This window comes from Salvelinus fontinalis, chromosome 1, assembly GCF_029448725.1.
Source record: "Salvelinus fontinalis isolate EN_2023a chromosome 1, ASM2944872v1, whole genome shotgun sequence".
Lineage (NCBI taxonomy): Eukaryota > Metazoa > Chordata > Actinopteri > Salmoniformes > Salmonidae > Salvelinus > Salvelinus fontinalis.
In genome coordinates this window covers 21,427,612-21,446,536 of record NC_074665.1, presented here as the reverse complement: position 1 = coordinate 21,446,536, position 18,925 = coordinate 21,427,612, and the positions used below count along the sequence as shown (strand labels likewise).

The 18,925-nt window shown below is 50.6% G+C and overlaps 1 protein-coding gene across 6 annotated transcripts in view; it reads left to right on the top strand.

Annotated features, from left to right (window-relative positions):
* Positions 1–18,925, top strand: part of usp22 (ubiquitin specific peptidase 22) — a 35,977-nt gene that overhangs the window by 6,889 nt on the left and 10,163 nt on the right. For 4 of the 6 annotated variants that reach the window (XM_055902664.1, XM_055902905.1, XM_055902757.1 and 1 more), the window contains exons 2-4: positions 10,919–11,051; positions 13,976–14,089; positions 14,388–14,489. In XM_055902664.1, the coding sequence (XP_055758639.1) occupies positions 10,919–11,051; positions 13,976–14,089; positions 14,388–14,489 (349 nt within the window). Of the gene's footprint in view, positions 1–6,685; positions 7,096–10,918; positions 11,052–13,975; positions 14,090–14,387; positions 14,490–18,925 lie in introns of those variants that run through there. The other 2 variants (XM_055902843.1, XM_055902923.1) reach the window with 2 other exon arrangements.

Here is an 18,925-nt window from a genome sequence, read left to right as displayed (position 1 = left end):
TGTCTCTCGGTCGGAGCAGGAAAGTAAGTGGCTGTCTTTGTTGGTCAGTACACTGAGGATCTCTCCATCGGCCTGCTGCTCGCCTCTCCTGTTTGTGTAGTTGGCGCTGTCGCACTTCCTCTGACTAGCCCCCTTTCCCCCTCACTGCATCATGCTCCATCGCCAACACAGCAGCCCTTCTCTCACTCTGGCCAAGGCAAAGTCTGATGTCATCCCGGAAGAAGACCAATCAACATTCTTAGGCCACTCACTCTTGTCCAGTTCCACTTCCACAGTCACCCTCTTCCACAGTCACCCTCAGGTTCTAGGTGTGTGTGTGTGTGTGTGTGTGTGTGTGTGTTAAACTAAAAAGCTTCAGCATGAATGGGTTTGTATCGTGTGTGTGTGTGTGTTCAACTAAAAAGCTTCATCATGAATGGGTTTGTATCGTGTGTGTGTGTGATGAATCAGTGTATAGCGAGCCAGCAGCAGTCTTGTTCATGGACACTGCTCTGTCTTTATTAGATGATCTGGTCAGGGGGCACCGCTGCGATGGATACGCCTCCTTATTAACACCAACAGAAAAGGATGTTGACAATATTGCCATACTCTGGGTTTGTGTTCAGTACGGTGTGCAACTTTGAAAATCGACGGAAACGCTACTGCGCTGAACGACCAGTTGAAAAATGCTGATTGTGGTACACTTTTCTTTTTCAAATAGGTTAATATTACAGTTGCTTTGTCAAACAATGCGTGCGTTACTTTCAGAATCCTATCTCTACCGGGTGAGTGTTTCCCGTGATCCGGTTTCCTCAGTTTTCGAGCTAGCAGAGAAATGCCATGACAGCTGCTGTCCATAAAAATGTATAGAGGGCACACCACTGATCTTTGCCATTGATCACTTCTGTGATAGCAAAGCCCATAGAGCTTTCCTGTGTAGTGGCAAGTGTGTCCTCTATACATCTCTATGGGTCTGTGTTAGAGATCATAACTGCCTAAAATACGTTTGACTGGTCATGTTTATCGGGCTAGGTTCATTTTAGCTTTATGTAGTTAGTTTGCATAACGTGTGTACTCGTTATTCGTCGTGCTACTTATTTATCGCACAGCATACAGAGAACCTGTTTTGAGGGGCGGAATGGCCCATCACCTGTCAGACGGTGCGAGAGCAGGTCCTCATAAAGCTGGTACTGGAAGTGAAACGTGCTTTTATAAGCCCGGTCATTGTGCAAGAATGAGCACACGGTTGCATTTAGAATTGTTAGCTGTTTTGATGGCCATGATTTTTAAGAAGGGTGATAAAAAAATAAAAAAAATCTCCTCTCAGTCTCAACTGGTATTTAAAGCGTGCCTGCCATTGGAGTGCGTAGGCTATAGTCAACGGTAGGAAAGCTATCAGCCACCAATTTACCATGTGACCTTGAGGGTGTATAGTTTAAAACCTGAACGTTTTACTTCAAATAGTGAGAAATGTCTTAACTTGCTTCAAAGTAACCAAAATCCAACCATTAGAAATGTAGAGGCAGTTAACGACTTCCTCATGCCATTTTAACCAGCATTTCTCTCCTGAAGAAGAGTGTGTGAATATTTATTTGACATTTTTATTTAACCTTTTTAACTAGGCAAGTCAGTTAAGAACATATTCTTATTCACAATGACGGCCTACACCGGCCAAACCCGGACGATGCTGTACCAATTGTGCGCCGCCCTAATGGACTCCCAATCACGGCTGGTTGTGATACAGCCTGGATTCGAACCAGGGTGTCTGTTGTGACGCCTCAAGCACTGAGATGCAGTGCCTTAGACTGCTGCGCCACTCGGGAGCCCAAGAAAAGAGAACATGGTAGAGGGACAGAGGATGGGGAATGCAGATGGCTGAAGTGAAGAGCACGATGAGAGGAACAGACGGAAAGGAAGAAAGAAGAGGGGGAGTGAACAGTGGAGGAGAAATCTCAAAGGATGTGTGAGGGCAAGCTGTGAGTCTGGGACAGACCGAGGGAGAGGGAGAGCAGCTGTACTGCAGTGCAGAACACCCAGTACTCTGTCAGACTAGGGGTGTGTGTATTTCCTCTGTTTTATGGAGATAACCTGATCCTATGTCTTTGGCTGGATTATATTACTCAAACAAAAGAATGAGGAGGAATGCATTGTTCTTCCAGTCATTTTGCAGATTCCACATCCTCTGTGTCCTACCTCTCTCTCTCTCACGTCTTGCTGCTTTTACTCACCTTTGCTCCGGCCCTCTCTTTCTACATCCCCCGCTCCCCTTTGCTCCCGCCCTCTCTTTCTACATCCCCCGCTCCCCTTTGCTCCCGCCCTCTCTTTCTACATCCCCCGCTCCCCTTTGCTCCCGCCCTCTCTTTCTACATCCCCCGCTCCCCTTTGCTCCCGCCCTCTCTTTCTACATCCCCCGCTCCCCTTTGCTCCCGCCCTCTCTTTCTACATCCCCCGCTCCCCTTTGCTCCCGCCCTCTCTTTCTACATCCCCCGCTCTACTTTGCTCCCTCCCTCTCTTTCTACATCCTTTGCTCCCGCCCTCTCTTTCTACATCCCCGCTCTACTTTGCTCCCTCCCTCTCTTTCTACATCCCGCTCTACTTTGCTCCCTCCCTCTCTTTCTACATCCCTCGCTCTACTTTGCTCCCTCCCTCTTTCTACATCCCTCGCTCTACTTTGCTCCCGCCCTCTCTTTCTACATCCCCGCGCTACTTTGCTCCCGCCCTCTCTTTCTACATCCCCCGCTCTACTTTGCTCCCGCCCTCTTTCTACATCCCCCCGCTCTACTTTGCTCCCGCCCTCTCTTTCTACAGCCCCCGCTCTACTTTGCTCCCGCCCTCTCTTTCTACATCCCCCGCTCTACTTTGCTCCCGCCCTCTCTTTCTACATCCCCCGCTCCCCTTTGCTCCCGCCCTCTCTTTCTACATCCCCCGCTCTACTTTGCTCCCTCCCTCTCTTTCTACATCCTTTGCTCCCGCCCTCTCTTTCTACATCCCCCGCTCTACTTTGCTCCCACCCTCTCTTTCTACATCCCCGCTCTACTTTGCTCCCTCCCTCTCTTTCTACATCCCGCTCTACTTTGCTCCCTCCCTCTCTTTCTACATCCCTCGCTCTACTTTGCTCCCGCCCTCTCTTTCTACAGCCCCCGCTCTACTTTGCTCCCGCCCTCTCTTTCTACAGCCCCCGCTCTACTTTGCTCCCGCCCTCTCTTTCTACAGCCCCCGCTCTACTTTGCTCCCGCCCTCTCTTTCTACAGCCCCCGCTCTACTTTGCTCCCGCCCTCTCTTTCTACAGCCCCCGCTCTACTTTGCTCCCGCCCTCTCTTTCTACAGCCCCCGCTCTACTTTGCTCCCGCCCTCTCTTTCTACAGCCCCCGCTCTACTTTGCTCCCGCCCTCTCTTTCTACAGCCCCCGCTCTACTTTGCTCCCGCCCTCTCTTTCTACAGCCCCCGCTCTACTTTGCTCCCGCCCTCTCTTTCTACAGCCCCCGCTCTACTTTGCTCCCGCCCTCTCTTTCTACAGCCCCCGCTCTACTTTGCTCCCGCCCTCTCTTTCTACATCCCCCGCTCTACTTTGCTCCCGCCCTCTCTTTCTACATCCCCCGCTCTACTTTGCTCCCGCCCTCTCTTTCTACAGCCCCCGCTCTACTTTGCTCCCGCCCTCTCTTTCTACAGCCCCCGCTCTACTTTGCTCCCGCCCTCTCTTTCTACATCCCCCGCTCTACTTTGCTCCCGCCCTCTCTTTCTACAGCCCCCGCTCTACTTTGCTTCCGCCCTCTCTTTCTACATCCCCCGCTCTACTTTGCTCCCGCCCTCTCTTTCTACATCTCCCGCTCTACTTTGCTCCCGCCCTCTCTTTCTACATCCCCCGCTCTACTTTGCTCCCGCCTTCTCTTTCTACATCCCCCGCTCTACTTTGCTCCCGCCCTCTCTTTCTACAGCCCCCGCTCTACTTTGCTCCCGCCCTCTCTTTCTACATCCCCCGCTCCCCTTTGCTCCCGCCCTCTCTTTCTACATCCCCCGCTCCCCTTTGCTCCCGCCCTCTCTTTCTACATCCCCCGCTCCCCTTTGCTCCCGCCCTCTCTTTCTACATCCCCCGCTCCCCTTTGCTCCCGCCCTCTCTTTCTACATCCCCCGCTCTACTTTGCTCCCTCCCTCTCTTTCTACATCCTTTGCTCCCGCCCTCTCTTTCTACATCCCCCGCTCTACTTTGCTCCCACCCTCTCTTTCTACATCCCCGCTCTACTTTGCTCCCTCCCTCTCTTTCTACACCCGCTCTACTTTGCTCCCTCCCTCTCTTTCTACATCCCTCGCTCTACTTTGCTCCCGCCCTCTCTTTCTACAGCCCCCGCTCTACTTTGCTCCCGCCCTCTCTTTCTACAGCCCCCGCTCTACTTTGCTCCCGCCCTCTCTTTCTACAGCCCCCGCTCTACTTTGCTCCCGCCCTCTCTTTCTACAGCCCCCGCTCTACTTTGCTCCCGCCCTCTCTTTCTACAGCCCCCGCTCTACTTTGCTCCCGCCCTCTCTTTCTACAGCCCCCGCTCTACTTTGCTCCCGCCCTCTCTTTCTACAGCCCCCGCTCTACTTTGCTCCCGCCCTCTCTTTCTACAGCCCCCGCTCTACTTTGCTCCCGCCCTCTCTTTCTACAGCCCCCGCTCCACTTTGCTCCCGCCCTCTCTTTCTACAGCCCCCGCTCCCCTTTGCTCCCGCCCTCTCTTTCTACATCCCCCGCTCCCCTTTGCTCCCGCCCTCTCTTTCTACATCCCCCGCTCTACTTTGCTCCCTCCCTCTCTTTCTACATCCTTTGCTCCCGCCCTCTCTTTCTACATCCCCCGCTCTACTTTGCTCCCACCCTCTCTTTCTACATCCCCGCTCTACTTTGCTCCCTCCCTCTCTTTCTACATCCCGCTCTACTTTGCTCCCTCCCTCTCTTTCTACATCCCTCGCTCTACTTTGCTCCCGCCCTCTCTTTCTACATCCCCGCGCTACTTTGCTCCCGCCCTCTCTTTCTACATCCCCCGCTCTACTTTGCTCCCGCCCTCTTTCTACATCCCCCCGCTCTACTTTGCTCCCGCCCTCTCTTTCTACAGCCCCCGCTCTACTTTGCTCCCGCCCTCTCTTTCTACATCCCCCGCTCTACTTTGCTCCCGCCCTCTCTTTCTACATCCCCCGCTCCCCTTTGCTCCCGCCCTCTCTTTCTACATCCCCCGCTCTACTTTGCTCCCTCCCTCTCTTTCTACATCCTTTGCTCCCGCCCTCTCTTTCTACATCCCCCGCTCTACTTTGCTCCCACCCTCTCTTTCTACATCCCCGCTCTACTTTGCTCCCTCCCTCTCTTTCTACATCCCGCTCTACTTTGCTCCCTCCCTCTCTTTCTACATCCCTCGCTCTACTTTGCTCCCGCCCTCTCTTTCTACAGCCCCCGCTCTACTTTGCTCCCGCCCTCTCTTTCTACAGCCCCCGCTCTACTTTGCTCCCGCCCTCTCTTTCTACAGCCCCCGCTCTACTTTGCTCCCGCCCTCTCTTTCTACAGCCCCCGCTCTACTTTGCTCCCGCCCTCTCTTTCTACAGCCCCCGCTCTACTTTGCTCCCGCCCTCTCTTTCTACAGCCCCCGCTCTACTTTGCTCCCGCCCTCTCTTTCTACAGCCCCCGCTCTACTTTGCTCCCGCCCTCTCTTTCTACAGCCCCCGCTCTACTTTGCTCCCGCCCTCTCTTTCTACAGCCCCCGCTCTACTTTGCTCCCGCCCTCTCTTTCTACAGCCCCCGCTCTACTTTGCTCCCGCCCTCTCTTTCTACAGCCCCCGCTCTACTTTGCTCCCGCCCTCTCTTTCTACAGCCCCCGCTCTACTTTGCTCCCGCCCTCTCTTTCTACAGCCCCCGCTCTACTTTGCTCCCGCCCTCTCTTTCTACAGCCCCCGCTCTACTTTGCTCCCGCCCTCTCTTTCTACATCCCCCGCTCTACTTTGCTCCCGCCCTCTCTTTCTACAGCCCCCGCTCTACTTTGCTTCCGCCCTCTCTTTCTACATCCCCCGCTCTACTTTGCTCCCGCCCTCTCTTTCTACATCTCCCGCTCTACTTTGCTCCCGCCCTCTCTTTCTACATCTCCCGCTCTACTTTGCTCCCGCCCTCTCTTTCTACATCCCCCGCTCTACTTTGCTCCCGCCCTCTCTTTCTACATCCCCCGCTCTACTTTGCTCCCGCCCTCTCTTTCTACAGCCCCCGCTCTACTTTGCTCCCGCCCTCTCTTTCTACAGCCCCCGCTCTACTTTGCTCCCGCCCTCTCTTTCTACAGCCCCCGCTCCCCTTTGCTCCCGCCCTCTCTTTCTACATCCCCCGCTCCCCTTTGCTCCCGCCCTCTCTTTCTACATCCCCCGCTCCCCTTTGCTCCCGCCCTCTCTTTCTACATCCCCCGCTCTACTTTGCTCCCTCCCTCTCTTTCTACATCCCGCTCTACTTTGCTCCCTCCCTCTCTTTCTACATCCCTCGCTCTACTTTGCTCCCGCCCTCTCTTTCTACATCCCCGCGCTACTTTGCTCCCGCCCTCTCTTTCTACATCCCCCGCTCTACTTTGCTCCCGCCCTCTTTCTACATCCCCCCGCTCTACTTTGCTCCCGCCCTCTCTTTCTACAGCCCCCGCTCTACTTTGCTCCCGCCCTCTCTTTCTACATCCCCCGCTCTACTTTGCTCCCGCCCTCTCCGTCTCCCTCTCTGGTCTGGCGGAGATCAGCTGCTGAGTCTCAAGGCTCTGCTTAGATCAGGCAGGATTGACTTTGGCATCCCTCTTTCGCTCGCTCTCACTCCTCTTCGCTCCTCTCCCCCCTGCTCTCGTCTTGTTTTTTTTTCTTGTTTTTTTCTCACACACACACTGATTGTGCTTTTACTGCAGCTCACCAACTGTGTTGTGTGATTTTTGAGGCTGAGGCAATAGTCAAGGTGTGAAGATGTCCCTGTGATCTCTCGGCTCACTCAGGTGGCGTGCTTCTAGGGACACCCTGGCAGGACAGCTTGAACGCGGCGACATGGTCTCGTTGCATAAATGGGGTGCAAAATGGTACAGCAGAGAAACCGTGACAGTAAGGTTACCCGAACGGCAGCCCGAAGAAAAGGGATCAAAAATCTAGGTTAGTGGTTACTAAACGGTCGATCGCCTCGTCGTTCTCCACGGCATTCCTAGTCGATTGTGAAACATTTCTAGAATAAACAACGATAAAGCCTTGCATTCCTACTCTATTCTGTCTACTGCTTTTGGCAATAGGTGCACTTATTTCAGCTGCCCTGCACCTGGTAGGCAAAGTGTTCCCATTTCGAGCCGATTCATGCGTAAACTCTGCATAGTCATCGTGCCCAGAGTAAATCAAGTCCACCTATAGGCTTACCGTGAGTCAGTCGGATTGCTCAGATCAGCGTGTCTGCAGCTTCCGCGTTGATACTTAATTCAAATACTTTGAATGTTTCCAAACTTTGCGTTGTCTTCAGTCCAGCCAGAGTCCATCAAAGAACAGGAAGTGGCCAAACCACAGAAGAAGATGACTGTAGTTTTCGGTGATGGCTTTATATGGGATAGCTAGCAACTTGTAAACAATTACCCATTCCTGTAAGTGAGTGCTATTTTAATGGTAATGTTAAATAATAGGCTACACATTGGCTGTAAAGCAAATTGACTGTCTCCCATTTAAGTTTATTGGGATGGTAATGACTTTTGTTATTGATAATTATTACTTGGAGGTCGCTAGCTACAGCGGTATCTTCAACCAAGCCTAGCTTTTAGCTAGCTAGCTGCTCTGCAAGCTAGCTTCACTCCCTATAAAGTTAGAGAAACAAGTTGAGGAAAAAGTAATAAAATAAGCATGTTTTATAACTTGAAACAATATATTTCTGTCATGAATGAAAAGGAATGTTTTGCAATCTACTAAAATAAATGCGATCTCTGACAAAAGACAGGCTCTCCTCCATCTTGCGTTACAAACACTGACGTGTCTGGGGGAAAACCAGACACATCATATGGGCTATCGAGCTGAAGCATCTGTTTTTAGAACATTTTCTCACCCCCAAATATGGTAGTGGGAGGAAGTCCGGTAGTGGGAGAAGATGGAACTTCTGCTAATTTTGTCATCGATGAAACATCTGATCTCAATATATTTTCCTGTTCCCAAAACGATACTGAAATACATTTTAATTAACACAACGTAGTGTTGGTCTCATTTTTCATGCGCTAAAATAAAAGATCCCAGAAATGTTCAATATGCGCGAAAAGCTTCTCAAATTGTGCCAATTTTGTTTACATCCCTGTTAGTGAGCATTTCTCCTTTGCCAAGAAAATCCACCCACCTAACAGGTGTGGCATATCAAGAAGCTGATTAAACAGAATGATCATTAGACAGGTGCATCTTGTGCTGGGGACAATAAAAGGTCACTTTAAAATGTGCCGTTTTGTCACACAACACAATGCCACAGATGTCTCAAGTTGAAGGACCGTGCAATTGACATGCTGACTGCAGGAATGTCCACCAGAGCTGTTGCCAGAGAATTTAATGTTAATTTCTCTACCATAAGCCGCCTCCAGCATTGATTTTATAGAATTTTGGCAGTACATCCAACCAGCCTCACAACCGTGAACAACGTGTAGCCACCCGGGCAACTGATGAAGCTGTTGTGACAGCACAAACTGTCACAACCCGCCTCTAGGAAGCTCATCTCCGTGTTTGTTGTCCTCACCAGGGTCTTGACCTGACTGCAGTTTGGCGTCGTAACCGACTTCAGTGGGCAAATTATCAACTTCAATGGCCACTGGCACATTGGAGAAGAGTGCGCTTCACAAATGAATCCCAGTTTCAACTGCAGATGGTTGACAGCATTGTGTGGGTGAGCGGTTTGTTGATGTTTATGTTGTGAACAGAGTGCCCCATGGTAGCGATGGGGTTGTTATGGGAAGGCATAAGCTACGGACAGCGAACACAATTGCATTTTATCGATGGCGCAGAGATACCGTGGCGAGATCCTGATGCCCATTATTGTGCCATTCATCTGCCACCATCACTTCGTTTCAGAATGATAATGCACTGCCCAATGTCGCAAGCATTTGTAAACTATTCCCGGAAGCTGACAATGTCCCAGTTCTTCCATGGCCTGCATACTCACCAGACATGTCACCCATTGTGCATGTTTGGGGTGCTCTGGATCATGTACGACAGCGTGTTCCAGTTCCCGCCAATATCCAGCAACTTTGCACAACCGTTGAAGAGAAGTGGAACAACATTCCACAGGCCACAATCAATAACCTGATCAACTCTATGTGAAGGAGATGTGTCGCGCTGTTTGAGGCAAGTAGTGGTCACACCAGATGCTGACTGGTTTTCTGATCCACACTACTTTCCTAGCTTTTTTTTATTTTTTTTATCTGTGACCAACAAACACACATCCGTATTCTCAGTGGCGAAATCCATAGATTAGGGCCTAATTAATTAATTTACTGATTTCCTTCTATGAACTGTAACTCAGTAAAGTCTTTGAAATTGTTGTATGTTGTGTTATTTTTGTTCAGTGTAGAATTTGTTTACGAATGCACAAAATTTGATAGATTTGACACTTTGCCAAAGTTTTTTTTTTATTACGTTGTTTAGTACTGCAAGGTTGAATTGAGTATGTGCACTTCACAGAGAAAATCTGCAAATACTTGCTAAAACACGCCAATAGGATCTCGCTAGCTTGTGCTTGGCTTTGTTCACCGCCTTGCTTGTTCCGCCCGCTATGGTTAATTTGCTCCTACTGTAAACGACACAGATGAACTATCTTGGTTTAGTGAATATAAATATCTTTGCTACATTTGTCCATTCAGTAGCGGGGAAAGCCTCCGTGAAGATGGTGTACGGCGTAATGAAATATGTCACAATGTGTACGGGGCATTAGCAGAGGGGGAGAGCTGAAGTGCGGTCTGACTTTGAGAGGTGGACCCCCTAATGCTCTCGTTCCTCTGAGACTGACCGTCAGATGCAGACACCATCAGTCCAGTCAAATAAAGAAAACAAATGATTTCAATTTATGCTCATTTAAGCTGGGCCTCACAAGTAATACCACATATGATCTATTACCAGTCTGATTATATACGTAAAGTTTTTACAAATAGAATTTCAAAATGGTTTGAGAAGAACAACATTGGCAGGGCAATTCAAGCATAGCCAACAGACAGTGATAATGTATTGGGCATATAGCCTACTGCACAAACCTCATTGCTCCAGAACAGCTTTTAAATAGGTTGTTGCATAGGCTTACTTTTTTTAAGTCCAGTTTTTTTTATACAAAAATATGAGCGGTAGATCTAGGCCTGCATTTTGACTCCAAGTGATCTCGGCTCAGAAAAGTTTGGTGACCTCTGATTCTAGGTCTATTTCAAGAGCAGGCTCTAGAGTCTAGACAATGACGTGTAGAAACCCTGGCTGACTGACAGGGGGCACTTGTATTGAAGCCACCATGCATATGGGTACTCCTCTAGTGGACTCGTGATCTCCAGACTGACGATGCCATTGGTATGGGAAAAGACAGATTTGGCAGGTGTGGTAGCTGCTGATCTGGCAACCCTGTTGTCAATCTTCTCCACCCTGCCAAAGGTGCAGAGATTAGGCAAGGACAGTGAAACTAAACATGTCAGCTGAAAATGGCACGCTGGCTTTCTCTCTCTATGAAAAAGGGATATGTTTCATCATTAGCCCTCCATCCCTTTGCGTCTCAGAGATGCCAGGTGTGCAACCTAGCCTGTTTGGTGAAAAGATCGTAAAGAACAATGTCAATTTTCTCCGCATTTTGTTGATGGCTGCCCATAGTCACTATAAACTGTCTGAATCCAGTCTAATTGACTTATCATCCTAAACTCATGAAGAAGCTGGTAACGATGCTTTTGGTTTCTCTGTTAGTGATCGTCAACCTGTGGCCCTCTCTCGCCCCCTGCAGGCCAAGTCGTGTATCTGTCACATGTGCGGCGCCCACCTGAACCGGCTCCACTCCTGCCTCTCCTGCGTCTTCTTCGGCTGCTTCACCAAGAAACACATTCACGAGCACGCCAAAAACAAACGACACAATCTAGGTAAGATGATCACAAGCACGACAACTGACACAACCCTGCTTATGAGAACGTCACAGTAAAGAGCTGTGTGGCTGTAGTGTAGCTCCTCCCCTATGGACCACGGCCTGAGTCCCATCATCTCAGCCCTGCCCTCCGAGAGGAGAGGCCCTAGAACATCTGCTCAGCTCCACTGCCTCAGTCTCCTAACACATTCATATTCAACACATCAGACCTGATCAGCATCATCAGCACCACCACAACACTCCGCCCACTGCCTCAGTCTCCTAACACATTCATATTCAACACATCAGACCTGATCAGCATCATCAGCACCACCACAACACTCAGCCCACTGCCTCAGTCTCCTAACACATTCATATTCAACACATCAGACCTGATCAGCACCACCACAACACTCCGCCCACTGCCAGGTCTCCCCCCGAAACATCAAAGACCTCTAATTACCCCCTCCGCTTAAGGAGGTAGGCCTTAGCCGCCCCTCCGCCGCCTCTATTCACATAAGTAGCTAATTCTACTGTTGTGGAGGAGGGTAATGAGCACCCAGCCTGCTTCATAAAGCAGAGAGACGGTAATTAATCACAACACAATGCAACACCCCAGGACTATTCCCCAGGAGCTATTGAATGTCACCTGTGTATTTGGTCCCACCTAGACTCTAGGCACCAATGAGTTATTTGCTGCAGCTAGGTCAGTACATTGCAGACCAGGGTCTAATTGGCCTTGTCCTCTTCCTTTTTTCAATACTGTGCGACTGCACTGCAACGCAAAGTAATGGGTCTCCGGCTCGAAGCTAGGATAGGATATACACTCACCGGCCAGTTTATTAGGTACACTAATCTAGTGCCAGCCCCCTTGCCTCCAGAACAGCCTGAATTCTCTGGTGCATTCTCCGGTGCTGACGTGATGACATCATGCAGTTTCTGCAGATTCGACGGCGGTACACCACCACCACCAGTCTGTACTGTTGACACCAGTCAAGATGGGTCCATGGTCTCATGCTGCTTACGCCAAATCCTGACTCGGCCATCAGCAAGACGCAACAGGAACCGGGATTTGTCGGACCAGGCAATGTTTTTCCACACCTCAATTGTCCGGTGTTGATGACTGCGTGCACATTGGAGTCACTTCTTGTTTGTAGCTGCTAGCAGTGAGACCCAGTGTGGTAGTCTGCTGCAATAGCCCATCCGCGACAAGGATCGACAAGTTGTTCGTTCCGAGATGCTGTTCTGCACACCACTGTTGTCCTGCGCCTGTCGGTAAACGCTAGACACTGTCGTGCGTGAAATGCCCAGGCGGCCGGCCGTTTCTGAGATACTGAATCTGGCGTGGCTGGCACCGATGATCATACCACGCTCGCTCACTTAGGTCTCTCGTTTTGCCCATTCTAACGGTCAATGGGACTGTAACTGAATGCCTCGATGCCTGTCTGCCTGCTTTATATAGCAAGCCACGGCCACGTGACTGTCTGTAGGAGAGATCCCTTTTTGTAAACGGGGTGGTGTACCTAATATACTGTCCACAGTGTGTGTATAGCAATTGCTTTTCTCTTCCCAATCTAGGGAATAAATTGACAAAAGTTATTGTGCCATGTTTAGATGAACTAATGCTTGTTAGGGGGATGATATAGGCTGGTGTTAGTGTTGTGGCAGGCAGGCTTCCTATGTGCTTGGCAACACAGACCGTTCAGTGTTATCTCCTAGCCCAGGCTCGTGCGCGCCCTCCCTCCCAGCCACTCTGGAGATTAATTGGTGTGTTAATTAGGTTAGCTACTGAATAAAAATGTGCCAGCGTGCAGATAGATTTACGCTACAGCAGCAGAAGAAAAGGACAGATCTCACCAGACTAGCGTGCAGGGTAATTAACACGTCTTCGTAAACACTACAGAATTAAATTAAAACGATTCCTTCTCTTCTTGATCCTTTCACTCCATTGTCCTTAAATGTTCTTCCTTCCAGATATTTGATCTGTTCTTCTATTTACCTCGTGTTATGTTTGTCTTCTCTCTTTCTCCCCCTCCCTTTTCTGCGTTCCCATGGTTACCCGAAGGTCCATTGGTTTATTTTCGTTTTGGTCTTCTCCAGCAATAAGCCTGGTCTCACCTTGTTACACAACTCTGTTTCGTTCTCTCTCCTGTTCTTGTCGTGCCGTTGACAGCGTGGCTGTCATACAATCTGAGGCCTAAGGCTAGTGTTTCACTCTCTCTGTTGTGCTCGATTAGGGAGTTGCCTCCGTCGTTGATGTGACAATCTGCAGGGAAGTTCTCTTTTCACGGCAATATCAGCATTATAGGCTTAGGTGCAATATCCACGGCATGTTGCATCTGTAGAACAAAGTTTTTTTTGTTTTCGGTGTGAATTGAATCTACAGGCAGACTTGATGTTCTTGTATTTGCTATCAGCATCAGCTTGGTACTAATTCACCTATACCTGCAGGGCCCAGCCTGACATTTTCAATACATTCAGTCACACCAGTCAACACCATATCTAATCCACATTAATACTGTAATTAATCATGCGGCCGACCATTTACACACACACACGCGCGATGTACACCTGCCTCAAGCAGGCAATTGAAAGAGGCAGGTTGTCATGGGAACTGCAAACAGGTATTGACGCTGCGGTTGCTTAAAAGGTGAGGCGGATATGATAGGTAACGGGATAGAGAGGTAGCTTTCGCCTGTTTTTTTTGTCTGTTTCTCTCTCCCGCTGGCTGTGTCTCAGTAAAGATGTCAGCACATAAGCTGGCCTTGCAGAGGTATAGAATGTGTTCAAGAGTGGTGTAGCTGCTAGCTAGCTGCATACCCACCTTTCTCAACAGCTAACCTGGGGGCTACAAATTAGCCAACATAGCCTTGAGCTTATTCATTCCTTCCTCCTCCTCCCATCTAATTTCTTCCTCTCTCGGTCTCTCTTTTTATCTTCCAGCTATAGATCTATTGTACGGCGGGATATACTGCTTTGTGTGCCAAGACTACATATACGACAAAGACATGGAACAGATTGCCAAAGAGGAACAAAGGAAAGCGTGGAAGTTGCAAGGTAGGTTCTTTCCCCTATTTAACCCCTCAGTAGTGCCCTCTGGCTTGCAACATAGCACACTGACACCTCAGCTGTAGGTACATCTTTAGGGATCCACAGTGTAGTACATTGATGCACCTCTTGTTGTACATGCACTATGTAAAACACCTGTATTCACTAATAGAGATTCCACTGCCTTGGGCCATGTATGTTTCCATATTTCTTATTCACTTCCTCTCAGGCTTATGGTTAAGCTACCTGGCTTGTTAAATTTTAAGTTTATTTATTTTTGTTTTCTTTCCTGTCGTTTGAATGTCAGGTGTAGGGGAGAAGTATTCGACGTGGGAGCCCACCAAGCGAGAGCTGGAACTGCTGCGGCACAATCCAAAGCGCCGGAAAATAACAACAAACTGCACCATCGGTGAGGGCACCTCCAGCGCTGCAGAGGCTGGTTATAGCAAGAGTTGTCTTGTGCCTGGTCCCATTATCCTAGCTCCTTACCCTGGTCCCTTTCATCCTAGCTCCTTACCCTGGTCCCTTTTCATCCTAGCTCCTTACCCTGGTCCCTTTTCATCCTAGCTCCTTACCCTGGTCCCTTTTCATCCTAGCTCCTTACCCTGGTCCCTTTTCATCCTAGCTCCTTACCCTGGTCCCTTTTCATCCTAGCTCCTTACCCTGGTCCCTTTTCATCCTAGCTCCTTACCCTGGTCCCTTTTCATCCTAGCTCCTTACCCTGGTCCCTTTTCATCCTAGCTCCTTACCCTGGTCCCTTTTCATCCTAGCTCCTTACCCTGGTCCCTTTTCATCCTAGCTCCTTACCCTGGTCCCTTTATCCTAGCTCCTTACCCTGGGCTTTCCCCTTTCTGTGTTTCCAAATATGAAAAAACACAATGACGGGATATGCGATATGGCAGAAGGAAGTTCTAAGGCTTGGTGGTGTCATTGCCATATTGAACACACCAGACCTGCAAACACAGAAGGGTTAGAAGGAGGCCGGGACTAACACAAGCCTGGTCTGCATCTCTCTTTCTGGGTGTAGTTCATTCCGTATGAGGTTCAGTGTGATGACAGCAGCTGCAGTGCAGACTGTGGGTGTCTGGAGCACATGGGTGGATAGAACTCCCAGTCTCTCCTGAATCTCATTGCAGGGACTCCAGTTGGGTGTGTCTGAAAATGTGTGCGCAAGAGAGAAATATACACAGTCGTGTTAGGTACTAAATACACCAGACAACAAGGAAAAGCTCAAACCAAGTTTATTCACCCAATGGGTCAGACAGCTGAACAGACAGGCATGTTCCCACCAGTACAAGGATGTGTGTGTGTGTGTGTGTGTATACCCCACTTTAGGTGAAGTCTCCTCCTTTTCTGAAAGTTAAGTGATACGGGTAATAAACTGTTCCTTCTCCCTTAATGTGAGCTGACATGACCTCTGCCCCCATTCCTCACTAATCCACAGCTCCCCACCCTTATCAGTGACCACAACCATGTGACTGCCTTTCCCCTTACTCAGTAACATTCCAAGCCCCTGTCCATATCCAACCTTCATTGACCCCATCATATACATTCCTCCTACAGATAACCATTCACTTCTGGTGTAGCAAGTAGTTCAAATTACAGCCCAACAACTGAAGCCAGACTGTGGCCCTTCTCCTTTCCACAGGATAACTGATGTCTAACAATAACGGGAACGTTCCGTATTCTCCTCTGTCCCTCAAGTACCATGAACAAGGAGATTTCATATTTCAAGTTCAGAGGTCAGAACTCATCAGTAGTATGTTATCGATCAGGGTTTTCTGTAGTGCTGTCCATTGGGAACCTTCCTCCTCCCTTTCTCACCCCTCATCCACACAGCGAGGGAGCAGCTCTGCTCACACTGAGATGGAGAATCAATGGTGTTAAACAGCGTCCCTGCAGGCGACTGCTAGCCGCTCGCTGTCCCTCTCCTCTCGCTCTATGCTAAACGTATTGAGGTTGGATGAGATGAAAAAAGACCAAGTCTAAATGTGTTTTTGTCAAGCTGCCTGTGTGTGTGTGGCTGAGTCCAAGTACATTGAACCTGAATGAAGCCTAGGTGACACACAGAGAATGGTGCATGATGGGGAATGTGTTCATGTCCAGAAGGCAGAAGCCTCCTCGCTCTCTTGACAGGTGCTCGCAACTGGATCTGCTTGTCTTCTCCTCAATCCCTCTCTCGTTCCGTTCCTCGTCCCTGTTTTCTCTCTTAACTAAACTCCCAGGGTTGTAACGTGAGCAGGTGGTCAGGAACAAGGACTTGGAGCAGGTCCAGGCTTCAGAGCATGGCATTTAGCCTCTGTCTGTGTGTGTCTGTGCAAGAGGGAGACAAATATTCAGTAGTATGTTATTATTGATCAGGGGTTTATGAAGTGCGGTACAGTGGGGGGAAATGACCTTCGTTTCGCATCCCTCTCTTTCTCACCCCTCCTCCACACGGCGAGGGAGCAGCTCAGAGATGGAGAATGAATGGTGTTAAACGGCATCGCTGCAGGCTACTGCTAGCCGCTAACCACTCGCGTTCCCTCTGTGCTCTCGCTCTCTCTGTCTCTCTCTCTCTCTCTCTCTCTTTCTCTCTCTCGTGAGAAATATGAAATGTGATAATTTTTTTGTCAAGATGCGCTCTTGCCCGCTTAGGAAAGACACAGAGAATGGTGCACTGTGGGAGGTGTTTTCATGTCCGGAAGGGAGCGACCTCCTCACTCTTGTCTCTCCCTCTCCATCCCTCCTCCTTTTCCCTCCATCTCTCTTTTTCTTGTAACTAAACTTCTAGAGGGAGCAGCTGGTCAGGGCCAACGTGTGTGGCGCGTGTGCCTGGTCTCACCTGTCAGGGATGCCCATCTCTCTGGGTCTCTTACCCTGTTGTCCTGCCAGTTTGGGGCTGCTGTGTTCACTCCAACCTTCCTCTAGGGACCACTGTGGCCATCTGTGATAGTGTGGCCTCCACTGGTTCTCGTTTACTGTGGTGCTTTTGGCACTGGAAATTATATTCAAGATGTGTTTTCTCTGTCTGTCTGTTTCTGTCTGTTTCTTGCTCTCGCGCTCTCTGTCTGTCTCTCGCGCTCTCTGTCTGTCTCTCGCGCTCTCTGTCTGTCTCTCGCGCTCTCTGTCTGTCTCTCGCGCTCTCTGTCTGTCTCTCGCGCTCTCTGTCTGTCTCTCGCGCTCTCTGTCTGTCTCTCGCGCTCTCTGTCTGTCTCTCGCGCTCTCTGCCTGTCTCTCGCGCTCTCTGCCTGTCTCTCGCGCTCTCTGTCTGTCTCTCGCGCTCTCTGTCTGTCTCTCGCGCTCTCTGCCTGTCTCTCGCGCTCTCTGCCTGTCTCTCGCGCTCTCTGCCTGTCTCTCGCGCTCTCTGCCTGTCTCTCGCGCTCTCTGCCTGTCTCTCGCGCTCTCTGCCTGTCTCTCGCGCTCTCTGCCTGTCTCTCGCGCTCTCTGCCTGTCTCTCGCGCTCTCTGCCTGTCTCTCGCGCTCTCTGCCTGTCTCTCGCGCTCTCTGCCTGTCTCTCGCGCTCTCTGCCTGTCTCTCGCGCTCTCTGCCTGTCTCTCGCGCTCTCTGCCTGTCTCTCGCGCTCTCTGTCTCTGTCTCTCGCGCTCTCTGTCTCTGTCTCTCGCGCTCTCTGTCTCTGTCTCTCGCGCTCTCTGTCTCTGTCTCTCGCGCTCTCTGTCTCTGTCTCTCGCGCTCTCTGTCTCTGTCTCTCGCGCTCTCTGTCTCTGTCTCTCGCGCTCTCTGTCTCTGTCTCTCGCGCTCTCTGTCTCTGTCTCTCGCGCTCTCTGTCTCTGTCTCTCGCGCTCTCTGTCTCTGTCTCTCGCGCTCTCTGTCTCTGTCTCTCGCGCTCTCTGTCTCTGTCTCTCGCGCTCTCTGTCTCTGTCTCTCGCGCTCTCTGTCTCTGTCTCTCGCGCTCTCTGTCTCTGTCTCTCGCGCTCTCTGTCTCTGTCTCTCGCGCTCTCTGTCTCTGTCTCTCGCGCTCTCTGTCTCTGTCTCTCGCGCTCTCTGTCTCTGTCTCTCGCGCTCTCTGTCTCTGTCTCTCGCGCTCTCTGTCTCTGTCTCTCGCGCTCTCTGTCTCTGTCTCTCGCGCTCTCTGTCTCTGTCTCTCGCGCTCTCTGTCTCTGTCTCTCGCGCTCTCTGTCTCTGTCTCTCGCGCTCTCTGTCTCTGTCTCTCGCGCTCTCTGTCTCTGTCTCTCGCGCTCTCTGTCTCTGTCTCTCGCGCTCTCTGTCTCTGTCTCTCGCGCTCTCTGTCTCTGTCTCTCGCGCTCTCTGTCTCTGTCTCTCGCGCTCTCTGTCTCTGTCTCTCGCGCTCTCTGTCTCTGTCTCTCGCGCTCTCTGTCTCTGTCTCTCGCGCTCTCTGTCTCTGTCTCTCGCGCTCTCTGTCTCTGTCTCTCGCGCTCTCTGTCTCTGTCTCTCGCGCTCTCTGTCTCTGTCTCTCGCGCTCTCTGTCTCTGTCTCTCGCGCTCTCTGTCTCTGTCTCTCGCGCTCTCTGTCTCTGTCTCTCGCGCTCTCTGTCTCTGTCTCTCGCGCTCTCTGTCTCTGTCTCTCGCGCTCTCTGTCTCTGTCTCTCGCGCTCTCTGTCTCTGTCTCTCGCGCTCTCTGTCTCTGTCTCTCGCGCTCTCTGTCTCTGTCTCTCGCGCTCTCTCTCGCGCTCTTTGTCTCTCGCGCTCTCTCTCGCGCTCTTTGTCTCTCGCGCTCTCTCTCGCGCTCTCTCTCGCGCTCTTTGTCTCTCGCGCTCTTTGTCTCTCGCGCTCTTTGTCTCTCGCGCTCTTTGTCTCTCGCGCTCTTTGTCTCTCGCGCTCTTTGTCTCTCGCGCTCTTTGTCTCTCGCGCTCTTTGTCTCTCGCGCTCTTTGTCTCTCGCGCTC